Here is a 23,190-nt window from a genome sequence, read left to right on the forward strand (position 1 = left end):
TGTGGAGCTTTGCTGTTCTTCATGAATTAATACAAGTACTACTGTTTTTCTATTCAACCCAAGTCTATTTCTTCTCCAAGATATTCATTCGTTCTTCAACTTGATGAATGTGATGATCCGTGACACTCATCATCATTCTCACCTATGAACGCGTGACTGACAACCACTTCCGTTCTACATGCAAACAAGCTTGAATGTGTATCTCTTGGGTTTCTAATCTAAGATTGGAACCTTCGTGGTATAGGCTAGAATTATTGGTGGCCATTCCTGAGATCCGAAAAGTCTAAACCTTGTCTGTGGTATTCTGAGTAGGATCTGGAAAGGGATGACTGTGACGAGCTTCAAACTCGCGATTGTGGGGCGTGTGACAGACGCAAAAGGATCAATGGATCCTATTCCGACATGATCGAGAACCGATAGCTGATTACCCGATGTTGTGACAGAGCATCAGGACCATTTTCACTGAGAGGACGGGATGTAGCCATTGACAACGGTGATGCCCAACATAAAGCTTGCCATGGAAAGGAGTATGAATGATTGGAAGAAGGCAATAGGAAAGCAGAGGTTCAAGGGGAACAAAGCATCTTCATACGCTTATCTGAAATCCACCAATGAATTACATAAGTATCTCTATCTTTATTTTATGTTTATTTTCATCACCTTAAACTCCATAACCATTTAAATCCGCCTGACTGAGATTTACAAGATGACCATAGCTTGCTTCAAGCCGACAATCTCCGTGGGATCGACCCTTACTCACGTAAGGTTTATTACTTGGACGACCCAGTGCACTTGTTGGTTAGTTGTGCGGAATTGTGACAAAGTGTGATTCACGTTTGAGAGCTCCAAGTCCTTTGGCGCCATTGTTGATGATCACAATTTCGTGCACCACTGCCCAATCAGAGCGCGTGGATCATTTCGAGCGCGTCACGCGTCCAACCAGGCATCGCCTAGTGTGCGTGCGCACAGATACTTGTGCGTACGTATAGGAAGGGATTTTCGCAAAGTGTGCCAGTGCACACATCTGTGCGTCCGCACAGGTCCCAATGCATGCCTCCATTAAAAACGCACGTGACTCGCGATTTTGGGGCTTTCTTGGCCCATTTCTGAAGACTTGGAGGCTAGTTTGAGAGGCTATATGAAGGGGAATGCAACACATAACAAGAGAGCCATCTTAGAATAGGAAAAACACATAGTAGGAGTAGGAGTAGTGTAGATTAGAAAATTCTCTCTTAGGTTTAATTAGTGTTTGTATCATTTTATACTTCAAGTTTGGATTTAGATTATAGCAATTTTATTGTAAGTATTTCTTTAATTCTCTCTTTTATGACATTACTTGTTCTACACTTTCTCATATTTTCATTTCTCTTGCCAACTTATATAGTTTTTCAATTTTGGATTTCTAGTTGTTTAATTTGATGTTTGATGGCTTTTATATGTTTGTTTAAGTTGCCTTTATTGACTTTGAGCATTTATGGTTCATAACTTTCCTTAATTTACCAATTTTGCCATGTTTTGTGAATATGCATACTAGGTGTTTGATGAAATGTCAACCCTAGCTATGGGATAAATTTCTACCCCTTGGCTTGGGAGAAATGAGTCTATGGATTACTAGAGCCATAATTTCCAACATTTAGTGATAATTCTTGGGAAGTTAGTTGATTCTTGTTTCCATTAAAGCTAGCCTTTTATCAACTAGTTTGGTAAGTTGGTTAGAACTTATGGATTAAGGTTAATTATGCTTGCTTGACTTACTCCTTGATGTTTGGGGTTAACTAGGCGAGATTAACTCATGATAATTATCATAGTTGTGGTTATGACAAGGAAGGGATTCCATAACTCATCCCAAGTCAAGGTTTCATTTATGTTTTGAACCACTTTTCCATTACTTTTTAGCCTTACTTGTTTATATTACATACATAGTTCTTTTGTTCTTTCATTAGTTTTTTAATTGCAAATTTTGTCTAGTTCTTTTATCTCTTTATTTCTTTATTGCTTCCTCATCATTGAAAACACCCCTTGTTTCCCACAACCAAAATTGTGTGCACTCTTTGGCATTAGTTCCTAGGGAGAACGACCCGGGACTTAAAACTCCCGGTTATTTTGTGTTGATTGTGACATCTTTAGGGTTATAATTTGATTGATGATCAATGGTTGGATTTGGACTACACTTGCAACATCAATCTTACTTTTAGTGCAAAAATCCAAACACATGCTTTTGGTCATCTATCATTCCTATACACACCAAACAAGTGATATCAAGTTGATCAGTCTCAATATCACAAGTCTAGTGCCTCAAGTCCCAAATGCATGCTCATGAACATTTATGCCACATATATCAGTTAGATATCCTAATAGCACATAAATACACACACAAAGAATGCACACAAGCATAGTCAGTCCGTCCCTCAGGCTCTACAGGAACGAACTACTCTGATACCATAATGCAGCACCCTACTAATGCGGAATTTATAACCCACAAGCTAACCGATAAGTGCACCGGGTCGTATCAAGTAATACCTCAGGTGAGTGAGGGTCGATCCCACGAGGATTGATGGACTAAGCAACAATGGTTAAGTGATTTACTTAGTTAGACAAACAGAAAATAGTGTTTGAGAGTTCAAAGAGCATTAAATAGTAAACTCAGAATATCAGAAGACAGGCAAGTAAATAAGTTGGAAAAACAATATGGAGAAGGCAGTTAAGGCTTCAGAGTTATCTATTTTCCGAATTGACTTTTCTTATTAATTTATTTTAATCATGCAAGATTTAATTCATGGCAAACTATATGTGACTAGACCCTAATTCCTTAGACCTTTCTAGTCTCCTCTCACTTTCATCAACCGCCAATTCCTTGGTCAATTAATTCCAATTAGGGGGTGAAGTTTAATTCTAGTTATTATGCCAGTAAAATCCTAATTATCCAAATATAAGAGGATTATACGTCACGTATCCCGTTAAGTCCAGATAATTAGAATTTAGGAGAAATTATTTTCAAGTTGTTGTTCAAGTAAAGAGCTTTTCCAAGTTATACAAGAACTCAATTAGAAAGAGGGTCATACTTCCGTTCCACCCAATTTCATAAGATAAAGAACGAAAACAATTCTTAAATTATAAATCAGTACATGAATTAAAATAGAAAAAAAATATTATCAATCCATACAATAGACAGAGCTCCTAACCTTAACAGTGGAGGTTTAGTTGCTCATGGAAAAGAGTGAAGACCAGGATTCTGGTAAACTGTAAATTGGGCTGAGGTGGAATCATCCCTAGAAGAGAAGTTTCTTTTCTCTTTTATATCTAATCCTAATTAATTTAAAATCTATTTTCTAAAACTAATATAATATCTTTTCCTATTTATAAAAATTAAAGTTTAAATCAGAATTAATTATAGCAATCAGCATTTTCTGCGTTTTCTGCACGTGACGCATGTCACGCGTACACGTCAGTCACGCGTACACGTCGATGGTCTTCTTCGCGTGTCACGCGTACGCGTCAGGTACGCGCACACGTGGCTCCTCGATGGTCATCTCCTTTAATTCTTGTGCTTCTTCCATTTGTGCAAGCTTCATCTCCATCCTCTAAGCCATTCCTGCCTTATATAGCCTTCTTCTCTTTTTCTGCGGAAACTCTATCAAATCCAATCAAATGCTACCTAAAATAAACAGAATTACACACGACTCAAAGTAGTATCCATAGTGGCAAAAAGATAGGAAGGATGCTCACGCATCACCTACCACACAGATCCTTACACCTAGGATGTAAAACTGAGGCGGCAAAGTGCTACGACCTCTAAAAATAAAATATAAATATGTATAATAGTCGAAAGAAGGTAGTATACTGGGTGCCTTGAAAAATAGGTAAAAAAAATCGCAAAATTAAAAGCGCGACCCTCAAGAAAGAGATTACTTACATACAAAGGAAGCTATAGTTCACTAATATATATATATATATATATATATATATATATATATATATATATATATATATATATATATATATATATATTAAATGACAAGAGTAAAGAGTCAAAAGTACAAAATAACAAGCTCCTAACTCAGCCTGCGAAGCTAAGGCTGGCCGGAGAATATTTATATACATATATACATAACCCAAGGTCCAAAATACATAAATAAAACCCTGGTTCTCCTTAAAACTCTAAAAGGTGCAAAAGTAAAGTAAATATAAACATATGAGGAGAGTCTATACATATATGTATCAAAATATTAAAAGTAAGCCCCAAAATGAAATCACTTCGCTGCAGAAGTTCCAGACGCCTACCGAGGTGCCTCTTGACCTGCATCTGAAAAATAACAACATAGTATGGGATGAGAACCGGGGGTTCTCAGCATGCTAAAGGTGCCATGTACATAAGATATAAGATCCTCGGAATGCCAGAGGCAATCCTAGAACGCCGACACTCAGATTATCAAACTTAAAGAACTAAAATAGAAACCATAAATCAGGGTGGCTCTCTAAGGCTTTCTAAACTTAACTAATTCCTTAAATCTAACTAAAAATCAACTAGAACCCTAAATCTCTCCGCTTTTCCTCCGTTCCTCCATCTCTGGTGGAATTACACAGACAAACAAGCAGACAATGCAGACACAAGTAGATTACAGATACAACAGGTAGCAAATATAGCAAGTAAGCATAATAATCACATAGGCAAGCCCAATTAATACACAAGGAAACAAAACATATATATGCATATGATAAATGTCTATCTTACTGGCCATGAGCTCACGTGTCGGTTATATCACCAGAATTCGATACATCTGGTAGCTAACCCAGACATTTGTCTCTAGGTTGCGCATCTCTAGGAGGATCATAAATGAAGGAGAAGAGTGCCTTTCCACCTTCTCTTGGAGGTTTCACGAAGGAGAGTGCATTTCCACATCGAAGGAGTGTGTCTTTCCACCTTTCAACCAGAGAAGAATGTGGGGGAAACAATACAAAGGAGAGTGCCTTTCCACCTTCCCCACATCCTCATCACGACAAGAGAGGGAACTTCCGTTCTTAACTTGCCATCCGAACAAATTTTCAAGTTAACACGCAAGCTGGATCGCACTCAGACCTTGCCATCTCAACCATTCCGGCCACACACACACCTCGACCATTCCGGCCATACACAGTCATCCCCAATCTCATCATTAACATTTCAATTCAGCTACTCTAAACCTTCCTTCACTTCCAAGTAACCTTTCTTTTCATAGCTTAATCTCATCACTACACTTAAAACTAATCTTTAGGGGTTAAAAGAATGAAAATAGAGGTTTAGAGGTTAAAATTTGAACTTTAAAACACAAAAATCTATTTTTGTTGAAACAGTGGTCACGCGTATGTGTGGGCGTGCCTTTTGGCCCATTTCGCGTATGCATAGTTTGGTTCGCGTACGCATGTACGCGAGGCAGTAGGGACACTTCGTGAATAAAGGGTATGCGTACGTAGAAAACCCAAGTCACGCATACGCGTGGGCGTACGTTTTATCAAAAATTTTAGCTAAGTCTGAAAATCTGCAGAATTTCAATTTTGAATTCCAAACTTCCGACGCGCATAACTTTTTCGTTTTAAATTATTTTTCTTTCGTTATTTGAATGGCGTAAACTTCACAGACCTAATTTTCATATAAAATAAGTTTAAAATTATTTGGGAGTTCGGAAGCCAAGTTATATCTCGCCAAAGTTCGGCCAAAAACCAACTTTACACAAAGTTCCTCAAACCTCAAGTTTTCATTAAAAACCAAACTCAATCAACATTTTATACTTATAAATAACCCACCAACACACCTTATCACAGCCACACTGCCTCCATATCTTACCATTGTAACTACCCTACCCCATAAGGCCTGTGATTTCTGATTCTTTACAACGTTCGCTGACGCGCATGGATTTAGATATAGATATATATAAAGCATAGATAACGAATTAAAATTTGAACACGTAGCACTAAAACTTTTTAGTGCTTCCGAGTGACGAATCTTGGTAATTAGATAATTACCGCTATAGTTAATTTGTGTCCCTTAAAATTAACTATTTCTTACTAACCCAGTTTTGCCTTCCTCCCTTTCAAAGCCACGGTTTTTTCTTCTTTTCCTCCTCCCAGTTCCACCGAACTAAGTTTCTTCTAATTGAATTAAAACCCAAGGGAACTCTGGTTAAGTTCATTACATCTTCCCCTCTCACCACCAAACGCTACATCAGGAGAAACCATGGTCACCGCTTCATTCAAGGACTGCTGTGAATTGGTGTTGCAAGGAGAGGAAGCCACGAAACTTTGCCACTCCAGCTCATCCTTCTCCATCTTCTATTGATATATATAGCAGAGCTAAACCTTTTTAATCCCTCTGGAAACCACATGAAGAGAGGAAAGGAAGCAAAAGTGGCATTTGATCAAGGAAGGGAATGAGGAAGACGTCAATAGTGTACATCACCATTAAGGAGAAAGGAGAAGACCATCAAAGGAGCTGCAACCCAAAGCCAAAGAAGAAACCCTACCCTTTCTTCTTTCTGATTCCCTTAGAGTTTTTCTCATTAGGGTTTTATGAATTAAGGTAGCAAAGGACAGGCCTTGGTTTTTGAATTCTCGAAGGAAGGTAAGGGTTTAGGTGATTAGATTAGATATATTTGTAGCTGACAGTTGTGGTATTATTGTTGATGATGATTCTATATGATTGTGTGGTAATTGCTACTGGAATTTTGTAGAGGAGTCATAAATTTGATGTTGCAATAGCTTGCTACAATTTTGCTAGTGTATCATGAATTTGTTAAGTAATTGTTGCTGAGTATAGTGTAGAGTTTGATATTATGAAGGTGTAATGATATGGTACCGATGGTGTAAATTTTTGGAATATATGGAATTGAGGCTCTTAGAGCTGTAATCCATATGAAACAAGAAGAGATGACCTAAATGAGTTAGGATTAATGATGTATAATGGTTAGGGTTTTAGGGAAGCAAGTTAGTGTTTACAAACTTAAGTACCTATGCTGCAGAAATTCTGTAGAATTTTGGACAGCAACTTAAAATAAAAACTGGGAGTAATTTAGATGTGATTTTTTATCCAAATTATTTTTCTATCAAATTTAAAGAAGTCAAAATTACTCCATAAAAATTTCAGAGAATTTGGCCAAGTGGTTTGGAAGATATGAATTTTCGAAGTTTAGTGGTTGCTGTAGAACTTTCTGATTTTCTGATCTTGTAGTACCAACTTTCAGCTGCTATAACTTTGATTTATTTGAAATTTTGAGTTGTTTCCAAAATGATTTTAAATATCTATCAGTATATTTTAAGTGAGTATAAGTTTCATGTCCATATCTATTTTGTAGGCTTAATTAAGTCACCTGGAAGCTGGATTGCTTGCTGGAAATTCTGAACTGATTTATGAAAACAGGGTACCACTTCCAATTGACAATTAAATAATCAAATGAAGTAATATGAACCTGAAACTTATGGATTCTGAAACTTAGGAGTGTTGAGTATAATCTCACAAAAATTAAGAAGCAACGGATTAGAATTGAAATTATTATAGATTTTATAAAAACACTACTGTTTGCTGTTTTTCTGAATCCTTATAAGTGCAGTAGCAGAATTTTAAAACTTTGTATAAAATTCAATTCTAATTCAAATTAAAGATTAGAATCTCTAGAATGACCTTATCAAGAGAGATAGTCCGTGCATAAGCTTTGACAACATAAAAACCACATAACAAGACAGCAAGGTACTGTTCAAAAAATCTAGAACAATAGTCTCAGTTTTTTTCCAATATCTAGCATTAGACTGCTCAGAAAAATATGATTCTTAGTTCTTTAGAAACTTGAGTTCAATTCGAACGCGTGGGCATAAAGTTTTCACAAATTTGAGTCCGTTTGTTATATTAATTATTAAATAGAAAACTGATCGCCAAGAAGGTATTAGGCTAAACAAGTCTAGAAAATGAATAAGAATGTAAGTTATCTCTAGGAAGGTTTAAAGTTAAAAGGTGATGCGGAGGTACGTATGATAAAACGGTGATGCGGAGGTACGTGTAAGTAAATGGTGATGTGGAGGCATAAAGAAAACAAAAGAAAATGAGGAATAATGAATGAAACAAAAGTTGAGAATTGTATATTGAATGGGCCTTGTGCCAAATTGCTAATGCGAAAGTGTCCGCCTAACTGATAGCCTGAGATTGCTAATGTGGGAATGTTCGCCTAATTGATAGCCTGCCTCTTACCGTGATACCAAGATATACTAATTGACATGGGTTCGCCCATTATGATAATTGTGCCTAACTGACACGGTAAAAGAGACCATATTTGGGGTTCTCCCCGAGTAACGTCAGGTTGCAGGTAAACAACCGACACATGAGATCATGACCTGCGCTAGAAAAAGGCATGCATTATCTTGTTTGCGCATATGAACTTCATGTGAATTGTTTATTGCCATCTCCTAATTGTTTATACTATCTACTTTTTGAATGTATATTTGTACCCTATATCTCTATGTTTGTTCTTTTTTTGTTTCACGACAACTTAGAGACAAAGACCCTAGGTTCTCCGTTTACCTTGCTGAGAACTCTAGGTTCTCACCCTTCTTCTCTTTCTTTCTCCCCCTCCCCAGATGGGATCGGCAAAGGAGTCCGTTGAGTTTCGGGTTTTGGTATATCGCCCACGTTTCAATCCCGGCATGTCATACGTGTTCACTCTAGCTGAAGACCATTTCAGAGATTGACCTAGCTGATTTTTTACTCCTTTTGACGATTAGTAGTATTACTTTCCCCTCGCTTTTGTAGTACTTTTAGAGGGGTAGGACCTCTTAGTAGTTGGTTCCAGTTTAGGAAACCCGTGTGAGGGTTGGGACTGACTTCTTCTTTTATATCTGTATATAAAACTTGGAGTAGTACTCGGCTTTTGGTAGATGACAGGTATCTCTAAGCTTAACTCATGTGTATATTTATATATATGTATATATGTTATTTTCTGTTGCCATGCATTTATCTATGACATAGCTTTAAGAACTAACCTTGCAAGCAACTAAATGATATTTCACGATTAATGTTTATTCACGCTAAACCGATAAAGGCTTTTATTATATTTGTTTACAAAATCTGAGTCTAGAGCTAAGTAGGTCCTTACGACGAGTAACACCTAGACTTTTGGCATTGGTCATGACGTGTCGAAGGTTGGGTTGTTACAATCATAGTCAATCATACCTTAATTTTACATGATTCTCATACATGGACTTCACAATTTTACCAACAAATCATCAACAATCCATCATCTAATCATATTCATCATTATCAACATATCAAGCATCATTAATCCATCATTTATCACCCTACTCTCATAATGAAAAATAATCATCAATAAATACTCAATCCATATCAACAATCATCATCAAAGGTGCTAGGCAATTAACATACTCATACGTTTCAACCTATCCTATGGTCATCTAGCCTAATTGTTCACAAAATATTATATATTAAATACGAGAAACCTAAACTATACCTTGGCTAATTTTCTTGTATAATCCAAGACAAACCCACAAGGTAAGCTCACGAGTTCCATTTCCAAAATCTAGCCTCCACAGATTCACCAAGCATTCAACATCCACAATTAAACTCCAATTTACATACACACACACCTAACACATATTATCACATATTCATACCCACAACTCAATACCCAACACACTAAATCAAGGAATTAGCTAGAGTTCTAGGATTCTCACCTTACACAAACACCAAAGAAGAAGGATTGAACATTCTCCTCAAGCTAATTCGAGGCTAAACACCGAAATTTAATAATTTTTAACATAATTGCTCATAATTTTCAAAATTGGAAAGGAAAAAATTAGAACACAGAATTGGTTTCCTTACCTAATTGTTGGCTGGCCTTTGTAGAGCTCGTCGTTGTGGACGCGTGGCCACAAACGGTGCAGCAATCAGAGTTCGGAGCGAGAAGTTATGGAGGATTGAAATCAAACTATGGGTTAGGTTTTGATGTTCTTGTTCCTTCCTTCCCCGAACTATTTTTTGCGTATTTCAATGTGTGAAGGGAAGGGAAATGAGCTGAGCTCTTGGGTATAGGTGGCTTAGGTTAGGCCTTGGGCCCATTTTGGGTTTGGGTTGCTCGGTTTGGCCCGTTTGACTCAATTTTGGACCAAATTTTTTAAAATTTGTGTCAAATTTCTTGTTTTAAGTAGCTTTACCTCATTAAATTATAAAATTTATATTTCTAATTTATTTTATTAAATATTAATTTATTGATTAATTATTCACTAATTTTACGGAGTTTACACTTTGGGATCATTTGCGTTTTATTAATTCAGGTCATAATGGACCATGGCTGGCTGTTGGTGATTTTAATGAGATTGTGGCACCAGACGAGAGTACGGGTGCTTATTTTTCTTCTCACAGAGCTAGTCTATTAGCTACTACTCTAGATGACTGTGAACTCTTTGATCTTAAAGTGACTGGTAGGAGATATACTTGGTATAGACCAGTTCAAGCTGGCAGGAACTTAGCTAAAAAGTTGGAGAGCACTAGTTAATGAGGCGTGAATGACAATATTTCCTGAGATTTATTCTGAAATTCTTAGCAGGCTTCATTATGATCATTCTCCTATTTTAGTTCGTTGTCATGGTGGCTCCAGAGTGAAAGGTTCTCGTCCTTTTTGGTTCTAGGCTGCATGGGCAACACACTCTTCTTATAAACATGTTATCAGTAAGGCTTGGGATCAATGGTTTTGAAACGTTACTGAAAGGCTTAAGATAGTTCAACAGGTTTCTTTGGACTTTAACTCAAAGATTTTTGGAAATATTTTTGTTCAAAAAAGTAAGTTAGAATATCAGATTGATCAGATTCAATGGTGTTTGGAGGTTATCGATGTGTTGTCTCTGAGAATTAAAGAAGCTGAATTGAGGAAAGATTATAATAGGCTTTTATTGCAAGAGGAACTTTTTTGGTATCAGAAATCTAGAGAGCAGTGGGTCAAGTATGGGGATAGAAACACTAAATTCTTTCATCTTCAGACTTTGGTGCGTAGAAACCATAATCGAGTACATGGATTATACATTAGAGATGGGTCTTGGTCTACTAATCCAGATATTCTCCAGGAAGAAGCCCTCTCTTTTTACAAGAATCTCTTTGGTACAATGAAAGGGGTTGAGGTTGATTGTTTAGGGGATGTTCCGATGCCCACTCTAAGTCAAGTCAGCAGTATTTAGTATGAGCCATTTTAAGGCTCCTAGTCCAGATAGCTTTCAAGCTTACTTTTCTAAACAATATTGGAAGATAGTAGGCACTGAGATTTGGAATATTGTCCGGAGCGCTTTTTGGGAAAGTACTTAAATCCTAGCATCATGGAAATTCTGATTGTGCTTATTTCCAAAATTGATAACCCTATCTTTATGAAGGATTTCAGGCCTATTAGCTTGTGTAATGTTGTTTAACAAATTATCACCAAAGTATTGACTAATCAACTTTGCCCATTTCTTCCAGATATTATTAGTCCTTTATAAGGAGGTTTTATTTTGGATCATGGTGCTCCTGATAATATTATTGTAGCCCAAGAAATTCTGAATTTCATGAAGCACACAAAATTCAAGAAAGGTACTATTGCTTTTAAAATTGATCTTGAAAAAGCTTATGATAGGGTGGATTGGAGGTTTTTAGAGAGTACTCTCATTACTTTTGGTTTTTCTATCATCACTGTTAATTTGATTGTGAATTGTGTTCGTGCATCATCTCTTTCTATTTCACATAGTTTTGCTCCTAGAAGGGGGCTTAGACAGGGTGATCCAATGTCTCCTTACTTATTTGTGCTTTGTATGGAAAGACTTGCTTGCTATATATCTCATAAGGTGGTCGAGGGTGTGTGGAAACCAGTTTCTGTCACTAGGGGTGGCCCAAAATTTTCTCATTTGATGTTTGCAAATGATCTCTTACTTTTCTGTCAGGTTACAAAGAGTCAGGTCCAAATGGTTATGCATTCTCTCAATATTTTTTGCAAGGTATCTAGCATGAAAGTAAATCTTGAAAAGTCTAAAGCTTTTTGTTCTAAAAATGTGACTACTCGTAAAAAAGATATTTTTACTAGTGTTTCTTCAATATGTTTTGCTTTGGACTTAGGAAGATATCTTGGAATTAACCTTAATCATTCTCGTCCCAATAGGGCTTCTTTTCATTCGGTGATTGAAAAGGTGAGGGAAAGATTAGCTAATTAGAAAGGAAGACTTATAAATAAAGCAGGGAGACTTTGCCTGATCAATTCTGTTGCAGCATCTATTCCTGTCTATCATATGCAGGTATCTTTTTTTTCCAAATTGGGTTTGCGATAAATTGTCTTCTATGATGAGACAGTTCTTTTGGAAGGATCAAGTTGATTGCAGAGATCTTTCTCTTGTTAATTGGAGGACCGTGGTCACTTTAAAGAAATTTAGTGGCCTGGGTGTTAGAGATCCTGCGTGTGTTAATATATCTTTACTTAGTAAATTAGTTTGGCAACTTTTTCATTGTCAGGACAAGTCTTGGGTTGCTCTATTGAGGGGGAAGTATCTAAGGAATGAAGGAGTTTTAGATGGCCCTGTCCCTTGCAACACTTCTCATGTTTGGAAGAGTATCTCAAAGGCTTTTGGTGCTCTTAAGGATGCCTTCTCTTGGTGCGTTGGGTCACTTGATCAATCTTTTTGGTTTGACAATTGGAGTATTGAGGGCTCAATTGCTCAAGATGTCCCTTTTGTACATATATCTGACTCTGATTTAACTATTAGAGATATTTGGAAAGATGGCCAATCAAATCTCCATAATATTTTCTCTAACATTCCAGAAGATGTCAAATAGCATTTGAATGCTTATAATCTGAATTTGAATGCTGGAGAGAGTTCAGGTTGGTTGTGGGTGTGGCATCTTTTAGACTCTACTCAGTTAGGAGTGGATACAGTTGGCTAGCCAAAAGAAAGTTTGACTGGAATGAGCGTGATAATTGGTTGTGGGTATGGCGACTGCATATTCCTGAGAAGTACAAATTCTTAATTTGGCTCAGTCTTCATAACGCTATTCCTACGGCAGAGTTTCGTTTGGGTCGTGGCTTAGTTTTATCTAGCACTTGTCATCGGTGTCAGAATGGTTCTAAATCCATTCTTCATTTTCTTCAAGAGTGCCCTAGTGCCAAGGAGGTTTGGAACCTTTTAGGCCTGTATTCAGATAACTCAGATTTACGTGATTGGCTCTACAGAGGTGCAAGGAGTGGAAATGTTTTTCTTTTTTTTTACCATCTGGTGGATTTGGAGAAGCAGGAATCATGACTTATTTAATACAGATGACTCTTGAAGTGCTAGTAAAGTGGTGAGTTTGATTCGTAGTTCAGTAAGGGAGTTCCACACTATTTTTGCTATGCATCAATCTTTGTCTCCTCTTTCGCTTTGTTTGCATTGGGTTCAACCTCTAGTTCACTCTATTAAATTGAATTGTGATGCTAGTTGTTTTGTTCCTTTTGGCTATGCTGCTTTTAGTTGTATCATTCGCAATTCTGAGGGATGTTGGTTGAAAGGTTGCATTGGGAAAGTCGAACTGTGCAGTATTCTTTTTGCTAAATTGTATGCGATTTGAAGAGGTTTACTTCTAGTTTGGGATAGTGGATTTTGTGAAGTTATTTGTGAAACAGACTGTTTAGAAGCTCTTTTCTTGGTAAACCAAAGAATGCTTGGTAAGGATATTCTAGAATGGAGTTTGGCAAAACATATACAGGAGGTTATGAATTAGAATTGGAGAGTTTCTATTCTTTTAATTCTGAAAAATGCAAATAGTGTTGCAGATTGTATGGCTAAAGCAGCTGCTTCTAGTGCAGACATTCACTCAAATTGGAGTCAACCATAGAGTGAGTCTCAATATCTAATAGATTTAGATATAAACTTAGCCAATTAATTTGATTTTATCTTTTTTTTTTAGTCACTAAAAAAAGATACTACCAAATAATTTTTGTGTGCAAAATGGTCAAACACTAATTAAATGGAATATCAGTACTCAGTAGTATTGACTTAGGGAAAGTAAATATTATAAAGTAAGAAAGTATTTCTATAAGTAGTATATCCATTTATTTATTTATTTATTTATTTATTTATTAATTAATTATTTTTTTAAAGAAATTGATAGGAGTTTAAGGCATCATTTGACTCGTTTGTAAGTTTTTTCCTCTCTTCAATTTTATTAAGTCGGGTTAACAACAGATGATATAACTCTTTTCAATTATATTCTTAAACTATCATGATTAGGTTAGAACAGATTAGGTCTCGATAATTTAAATCTTCGTTTTATCTCTAATTTTTATTTTTTGTAAAAGCTTATTTTTATCTATATTTAAAAAAATGATGAGAACAATAATTTTTTTTTCTATTCCTAATTTTTAAACAAAACAATTCAAAATATTTTTTTCAAAAAAAAAATAAGAGTCCAACATTTTTATGTATTATATATAATATTTTAAATAAAACACATTGAGTAAATGATCAAATTCATTCTTAAAAGATTACTCGTTCTTTAAATTAGTCCGTGAAAAATATTTTTGATCAAATTCACCCTTTAAAGATTTTACATTAGTCATACTAGTCTTTTCATCACTTTATACTAACAGCATCAAAATTTGTTAATGTAACACGTTAAGTGATACCACACTGACCACAACACACACTTGATAATCCTAATTGACTGCTAATATGACAAATTTATGCAATTAAATCAAATTAACTTCAAATTGAGGAGGACTATTAGACATTGAAATATCTCAATTTAGGTTGATTTAATCTAGTTCCATAAATTTATTATATTAACAGCTAATCAGAATTATCAAGTGTGTAATGTGATGTTACTTAACGTACTATATCAATAAATTTTGACGCCATGAGCAGTGAAAGTGATAGAAAGGCTAATGTGACCAATTTAAAATTTTTTAAAAATGAATTTGATTAAAAAAAAATTTGAGATGAATTTGAAGAACAGATAATTTTTTAGGAACAAAATTGACTATTTATTCAAAATACATTTTTACAAATATTTTTATCATAAAAAATATATTATATAGTAATATTTTTTTACAGAAATAGTTAGTTAATAATTTTTTAATAAAAAATATAATTTTCTAATTAATAAACAATCTAGTATAACTAGCATTTACTCTAGGAATTAATCAAAACATACCTCTTTTATTTTTTTAGATTTTTTTCTCCCCTTTTTGGCATGAAATATACCTCTTAAATGCCACTTTTTTAATTTTTTTTTTTGTTTGCTCCTATTTTAGGCCACCAAACTTCAATTATTACTTCTTCGAAACAAAATACGTTACTCCCATTGCAAGGTCTGTTTCCAATTTTTTGGAATAATCCTCTTTTGATTTTTTACAGTATTTTTTATTCTAACATGTTAAAGACTAGTCATTTGCAAATCAAAGCTCTATTTTTTTTTTTTTATCTTAAATAAAAACTCTACTTGAAAATTTATCGTTGACTAATGAATGAGATAACCCTCTTTAACTCCACTTAAAGCTACAATTGCCCACGCCCACACCAAGCAAAGCAAACGGGCCTTTTATTACTGACGGAGCCCAACATCCCTATACTCCTGTTATACGGGGCTGATTCGGCTCAACCTCAACCCACCCACCAAGCCATTTTTAAATATGAAACGACAATCCCTTGCAATTAGGGGTGGAAATAGGCCAGGCGGCCTGCCAGGGGCCTGTAGCCTGGCCTGTATTTAGCCTGGCCTGGCCTGTATTTAGCCTGGTCTGGCCTGGCCTGATAGGAAATAGGCCCAGGCTCAGGCTATTAAAAAAGCCTATATTATTTAAAAGGCCAGGCCTAGGCTTTTGAAATAGCCTGTTGGGCCTGTCAGGCCGGCCTGAGCCTGCAAATATATATATACTAATAAAAATGCTATTGGAAGGAATTGAACTTGGGTCTTCTAACTTATAAAAATACCTTTATCCACTCAGCCATTTGTCTCTTTAATTATATAGGTGTATTTTTATTTTCTTAATATCTTTAATCTTTGATGTTGGAATATCAAAAGTCAATCAAATAAAATAATTCTAAAATCTTTCCCTCCACACTAATAAAGAAATACACATTAACACGGTCATTTTCTTTTCTCTTCTCCACTTTACACGCTCCTACCAGCTACCAGCTACCAATCTATCATCCTCTTCATCTTCTCTTCCTTTGACTGTAAGCACTTCTTCTTCTTTCTCATGTCATTATTTTTTATTTTATTATTTTTATATTTATTGTTATAATGTTAATTATTTTTCATCAATTAGGATTTTATTCTGTCAAAGATCTTCTTTTAAGTTTGATTTTTTTTGTTTGTGTTGTGATATTACTTCTACTTTTCTGAACATAAAATTTTATCTTTTTTTTTCGTTAAAAGGTTCTTACTTTATGCCATTGATATGATGAAAGCAAAAAAAAATCATGAGATAATGTTGTCTGTTAATTTTTGTTTAGGTATTACAATAAGCTTTAGAAATGGCTGAATCTGTAACTCCAAGTAATCCATTGACAAATTCTATTTCTTTAAATGGAGAAGAAATTAATCCGTCAGTACCAACAATGGCAACAACAGATACTGGCATTGCACCAACACACACAACAATTATTACAAATCAACCAGTCACTGATGAAAGTAGTAGTAATGAAACTATTGTTACAAAAAAAAGGAAGAAGACTTCACCAATTTGGGACGATTTTGATCAAGTTGAAAGTTCTGAAGGTACAAAAGCTATTTGCAAGTATTGCAAATCAGTGTTTTTTTACGCTGGAAAAGGAGCAAGTACTTCACATTTATGGAGGCATTCTAGTAGTTGCTTACAAAGGAGATTGCATGTTGCTGCACAAAAGAAGCAACCATTGATTCCATTTCAACCTTCCAATTCAAGTATTAATCCCTTTGTGACACCAGGTGCAAGATATTCTCAAGAGAAGATGAGACAAATAATTGCTACAGCAATTATGATTCATGAGCATCCTTTCAGCATTGTTGAGGATGAAGTTTGGATGTGGGGCTTCCAATATGCCAATTCTGAATTTCATAAAATTTCTCGCAAAACTGCTCGAAGTGATTGCTTGGCAATATATGAGGCTGAAAAGAAACAACTGAAGGCTTTGTTACAAGGTGTTAGAAAGATAAGTTTGACAACTGACATGTGGAGATCAAGTCATCAAATTGTTGAATATATGGTTATCACAGGTCATTTTATTGATGCAGGATGGAATCTTCAAAAAAGGATTTTGAGTTTTGTTCAGGTACCTGCTCCTAGACGTGGCATTGATGTTGCGGATGCTATTTTCAAGTGTTTAGACTTGGGAAATTGAAAACAAAGTCTTCTCAGTATCTGTTGACAATGCTTCCTATAATGATTCATGTCTAAGGGCTCTTAAGGATACTATTTCAGATAACAACTCATTACCTGTTGGTGGTAGTTTGTTTCATGTTAGGTGTTGTGCACACATTCTGAATTTGTTGGTACAAGATGGGCTAGGTAAAATTAAAGGTATTATTCATAAAGTTTGTGAGAGTGTCAAGTATGTCAATTTTAATGATTCAAGATTTAAAACATTTGTTGATATTGCTGAAAACAAGCGTTTGAAGGAGAAAAAACTCATCGTTGATTGTCCCACAAGATGGAATTCTACTTACAACATGTTATCTGTGGCTTTGAAGTTTAAATCTGTGTTTCCTGTGTATAAGAAAAGAGAACCTCACTACAATTACGAACCATCATCGAGGATTGGAGGAAAGTTGAGAAGATTTGCAAACTTTTAAAAGTTTTTAATCTTACTACTCATGTCATTTCTGGTAGTGAGTATCCTACTGCAAACTTGTATCTTCCTGAAGTTTGGAGAGTGAAACAAGTAATTGATGATGCTATTGAAGATAGAGATTCCTTCATGAGAGAAATGGCAACCTCAATGAAAGAAAAGTTTGACAAATATTGGGGAGAATGCAATATGGTAATGTCTCTTGCTTGTGTTTTGGATCCTAGGTGCAAATTACATGTTATTAAATTCTGTTTTCCTTTAATTTACAAACCTGAACATGTGGCTGCTGAAAATGTTGAAAAAGTGAAGAATACATTGCAAGAAATGTACGATGAATATGCTGAAAAGTGTCATGATGAGACAATAATAAGTGGAGTTAACACTAATAGTCTAGTTGCTTCTTCTAACGTGGTTAGTTCGGAAATTAGTGGAATTGATGAAATGTTGAATATGGTTCGAGAAAAAGAAGCCATTCATCCAACAAAATCAGAATTAGAAGTTTATCTTGATGAGAGTGCTTACATTCCTGAAGGCAATTCTAAGTCTTTTAGTGCTTTGGAGTGGTGGAAAAATAATAGCTTGAAATTCAAGGTTTTATCTAAAATGGCAACGGACATACTAGCAATTCCTGTCTCAACCGTGGCTTCAGAGTCTTCATTTAGTGCTGGAGGAAGAGTTATTGATGAATATCGTTCTCGACTAAATCAAGAGTCCATTGAAGCTCTCATTTGTGGAGGAGATTGGCTTCGAAACAAGTATGGTTTGAAGAAAAAACCAAAGGTAAAAATTAACTTTCTAATATTTCTCTTTTTGACTAAGTATCTATGTTATAGAAAATATTTTCTCTTTTTAAATGTGAAAACATTGATATTGGTATGATGTGAGTAGTTAGAACAATAAAGTTGAATTTTCATGATATATGACTAAGTATTTGTTGCATTTATATTATTTAAAAATCTAATGATATGTGTATGTTTGCTTTTTTTTTTCAAGGTGTTGGAACATGAAGATTAAATCACTTGCAAGCTTAGAGGGTTAATCGATTAATTGGCCAACATTTCCTTTACTGTATTTTGATTTAAATAGTTATTAGCTTTTATTTGATGTTATGTTTAGTTGGTTTGTTACAACTCTTGATATTGATGAACTCTTTTATTTTGATATGTTACATATTTTGGAAGTAGTCAAGTGAGAATATATTTATATATATTATCTTTTTTTAATTAATAGTAGTTATTTATTGATATTTTGTCTTTATTTTGTATCACTATTATTCATAAATTTATTATTTTATATTTTATAATTTTAAAAATTAAATTATATCTTTAATTTAATTATTATTAAAAAAAAAAACAGGCCTATTAACAGGCTTCAGGCCAGGCCAGATTTAACAACAGGCCAGGCTCAATACTCATTAAAAAGCCTATATCAGGCTACAGGCCAGGCTAAGGCCAATATACTCTATTACAGGCCTGGCCTGTTAAGACTAAAGCCTGGCCTGGCCTGGCCTGTTTCCACCCCTACTTGCAATCCACCTTCCTCCAGTACAACAACCTCTCACCACGTGTCCAATTAGCAATGAACTAGAGAATCTTTGAATCACTAAATTTGGATAAACAACTTAATTAAGTTCTTTCTGAAAAAATAATTTAAACAATAAATAATTATAAACTATTTTAAAAAAAACTTAAAGTATAAGGACTTTTATTAATATAAATAAATTATTTTATATTTGAATTTTTAATTATAGAAATACTTATTTTAAAATTATAGCATTTAGATAAATAACTCAAAAAATACAATTTTTTTCACAAAAAATGAATATTAAAACAACGATAATAATAAATACTTCTCAATATTGAATGTTGATTTTCTATAACCTAATCACTAAGATTACAATTGTTTAGGCAATTAATTCTTTATTTGATCTCTTATTAGTTCCATTTTTTAGATAGAAACTGGTTCTTGTACTTCATCTTCACCCATAACAGTGTTATTGTATGTGGTAAATAGTAATAAAATTTTAATTCACAATAATCTTAATGGAAATGCCAAAGAAATTATTGTGTAGTTAATGTTTGTTATTTATTGTGTATGATATGGTAGATAAAAATAAAAAATAAATATGAAATGTGTGTCAATATATATTTTGTTGTTGTTTTTTATTTTTTTTATTTCTATTAGAATTTTCTACTTTTTTATTGGGGTCAAGAACTTGCTATAACTAATTATAAAATAATAGCAGCTATATAAAAATAAATCACATGAAAAAAAATAAAATTAAAATTTAGATTTTATACCACACACAATGTTAAATACAAATTTAATAATAAAAATAGAGTAGTAAAATGATAAATAAAAAAAACTGGAAGGAATATATGCAATAGGTGGTTCAGATGGAACATTATTTTAAAATGGTGGTAAAGGGTCAATATTTTCAGCAGATAAATCATTACGTGAAAATGATGGTGGAAGGCCAATGCTTCTAGCAGATGGAACCTTGGGTGAAAATAGTGGTGGGGAGCCAGTATTTTTTTACAGAGCCAAGAATGAAAGTAGATTTTTTTTGTTTTGAAGTCTTTTTTTGTACGAAAATGATAGAATGACTGATCGAGGAGGAAAAGTCATATATTTCTACTTTTTCAAAAAGTTATGAATTAACTTTTCGAGAAGTTAAAAGTTCTTTTTAAAATAGTATCAAACACGCATAGTGTGACTTTTCATAATTCAAAAGTCAAAAAAATAGATTCTGCTACTTTTCAATCAGGCTCTAAAAATAGCTTGTAAATAGTTATTTTGTATTTGTATTTTTAGTTTTAAAAGTACTTATTTTATAGAAATGTGATAAAAAATAGTAATATTATGAGAAAAATTATTTTTTTTATTTTTTTATAAATTTCTAAATAATTTCTTAAAAAAATATAATTTAATTTTAAAAATTGTACCAAATATTAATACTATTACTTTTCGTAAATTAAAAACTCAAAAAATAATTTTTAAAGCTTTCCAAACCACCCTAATTTACTATACCAGATTGCACCTTCACCTAAGTGTCTCCCGTCTTATAAGGAAGGGATAAGTACTTTTTTCGTCCTCAAGGTCTGGGGTCAAAATCAAAATCGTCCATGACCTTTTTTTTATTAAAAGCATCCTCAACGTTACAAATCATTATAAAATTGTCCTTTTCTATTTTTTGGACCAAATTACCCTTAACTATTAATAAAAATTAAAAAAAAATAAAACCACACCCCCCATCAGATCTCCTCGTTTCTCTCCTCCCCCCCCCCCCCAATAATTTTTCCTTCTACACCCACCCCCAAACCCCACCACCACTCCATCACTCCATCACCCCATCACCCCCTCACCGCCGCCGCCCCTGCGTCCAACCCGCCGTCCGATCGCATTGCCGTCGCGCCGTACTCAGCCCGATACGTGCCCCGCCGCGCCTCGCCGCCAGATCCGCGCCTCACGCCGTCACCCATGGAGCTACGAGCCCCGCCGGTCGCCGCCGCACCGCACCGCACCACCCCACCACCACTTCTTCTTCTTTTTCTTCTTCTGTGGACTGAATTTTTTGTAAAATTTGTTGTGCATGTTGTTTGAATTTTCTGTTGATGATGAATATGACCATGAAGAGAGGGGCATGAGGAAGTGGGGTGAAGGGGTGAGGGGATGGGGGGAGGCAGTGAGGGGGTGGAGGGTTACGGTGAGGGGGGAGACAGTGAGGGGTGGGGGGTGAGGTGAGGGTTGAGGGGTGGGTGAGGGGTGGGGGCAGTGAGGGGTGGGGAGTTACGGTGAGGAGGTGGATGAGGGGGAGGCAGTGAGGGGTTGGGGGGTGAGGTGAGGGGTGAGGGGGAGGCAGTGAGGGGTGGGGGGTTACGGTGAGGGGGTGAGGGGGAGGCAGTGAGGGGTGGGGGTGAGGTGAGGTGAGGGGTGGGGGTTACGATGAGGAGGTGAGGAAGTGGGGGTTACGGTGGAGGCGGTGAGGGGTGAGGGGTGAGGGGTGAGGGGGAAGGGGTGGAGGTGGGGGTTACCGGAGTGGGGTGAGGTGTTGGTGTTGGTGTTGGTGTCTGTGGTAGTGGTGGTGGTGGTGGTGGTGGTGGTGGTGGTGGTGGGTTGGTGACAGTAGAGGTGGTGGGGTGAGGAAGGTGAAGAGGAGAATGATGATGATGAGGGTATTTTGGTCCAAAAATTCAAGAAAGGATGATTTTAAAGCGTTTTTGAACGTTGGGGATGATTTTAATAAGAAAAAAAGGTTGGGGACGATTTTGATTTTGACCCCAGACCTTGGGGACGAAAAAAGTACTTATCCCTATAAGGAAAGTGCTACCTATCTTTTAAAATTTAGTTTTTTAATTTAAATTTTATCATCTAAAATTTTTTTAACGTCTTCTACAAAAATAAAAATGTTACTTTTTTTTTTCTTTTTCATGTGGTTACGTACGGGAATAGATCTTTTTCAGTAAAAAAAAAAACTGGATGATATCAATTGTTTAATTTAACTCTTTATTATTCTTTCTCATATTTATTTTTGGTCCCACTTATAAAATTAAAGGTGAGATATCACACCTTATTTTTTTAAATGTTAAAAAAATAAAAAATCCATTTCCGATTACGTATTAGCAGTGTTATCAAAACCGCACCGGATCGGTCGGTTCAACAAAAAAAACCGGTAAACCGAATCCTTTATCGATTCGGTCCGATATTTGGACTGAATAAGGTATAAACCTGCTGCAAACTGGTTAAATCCGGTGCAAATAGGTGAAAACCGGTCGAACTCAATAAAGTTCGGTCTAACCGAACCGATTAGGAACTAAATTTTAACAAAATGTTACAATATGGGATTCAAACCCCTCCCCTCTTGAGAAGAGACGCTATGCATAGCCATGATTTTATCAAATAGTTTACTTCTATATAATTTATTTTAAATTTAGTTATAAATTTACTCATTCTTAAATTAATTATATTTTCATTTAATAATAATTATAAACTCATTTATTTTTTTATAATTATATAATATCTATTAATATTATTTTTTTAATAAATATTTATAGTATATAATAATATAATAGATATAAACTAATTAATAAATTATTAAAATTTAAAAATAATAGATATTTTAATATAAAAACAAAATAAAAATATTTATGATAGAATAAAAATAACAAAATACTTATTATTTCTGGTCCATAATATTTTAAAATAGCTTGATATTCTTAAAATATTAGTAAAAATATGTATTTTAAATTATAATTTTAAATTTTTGACTATTTTTATTTTTTATTTACATAATATCGAGTCAATCAGTTCAACCAGTAATCCACCAGTTGAATCAATGACCCAGTAACTTGACCGATTCGATCTCCAATTCAGTTTTAACAACTATGCTATTAGTTTATT

The 23,190-nt window shown here is 34.8% G+C and overlaps 1 protein-coding gene across 1 annotated transcript; it reads left to right on the forward strand.

Moving 5' to 3' along the window:
* Positions 1–16,497: 16,497 nt before the first annotated feature.
* Positions 16,498–19,366, forward strand: LOC110265108 (zinc finger BED domain-containing protein RICESLEEPER 2-like). Its single transcript, XM_088505775.1, has 4 exons — positions 16,498–17,321; positions 17,401–17,712; positions 17,832–18,545; positions 19,147–19,366. The coding sequence occupies exons 1-4, from the start codon at positions 16,498–16,500 to the stop codon at positions 19,364–19,366; spliced, it is 2,070 nt and encodes a 689-aa protein (XP_088361901.1).
* Positions 19,367–23,190: the final 3,824 nt, after the last annotated feature.

The sequence above is a fragment of the Arachis ipaensis genome, chromosome B2, assembly GCF_059453495.1.
Source record: "Arachis ipaensis isolate K30076 ecotype BB chromosome B2, ASM5945349v1, whole genome shotgun sequence".
Lineage (NCBI taxonomy): Eukaryota > Viridiplantae > Streptophyta > Magnoliopsida > Fabales > Fabaceae > Arachis > Arachis ipaensis.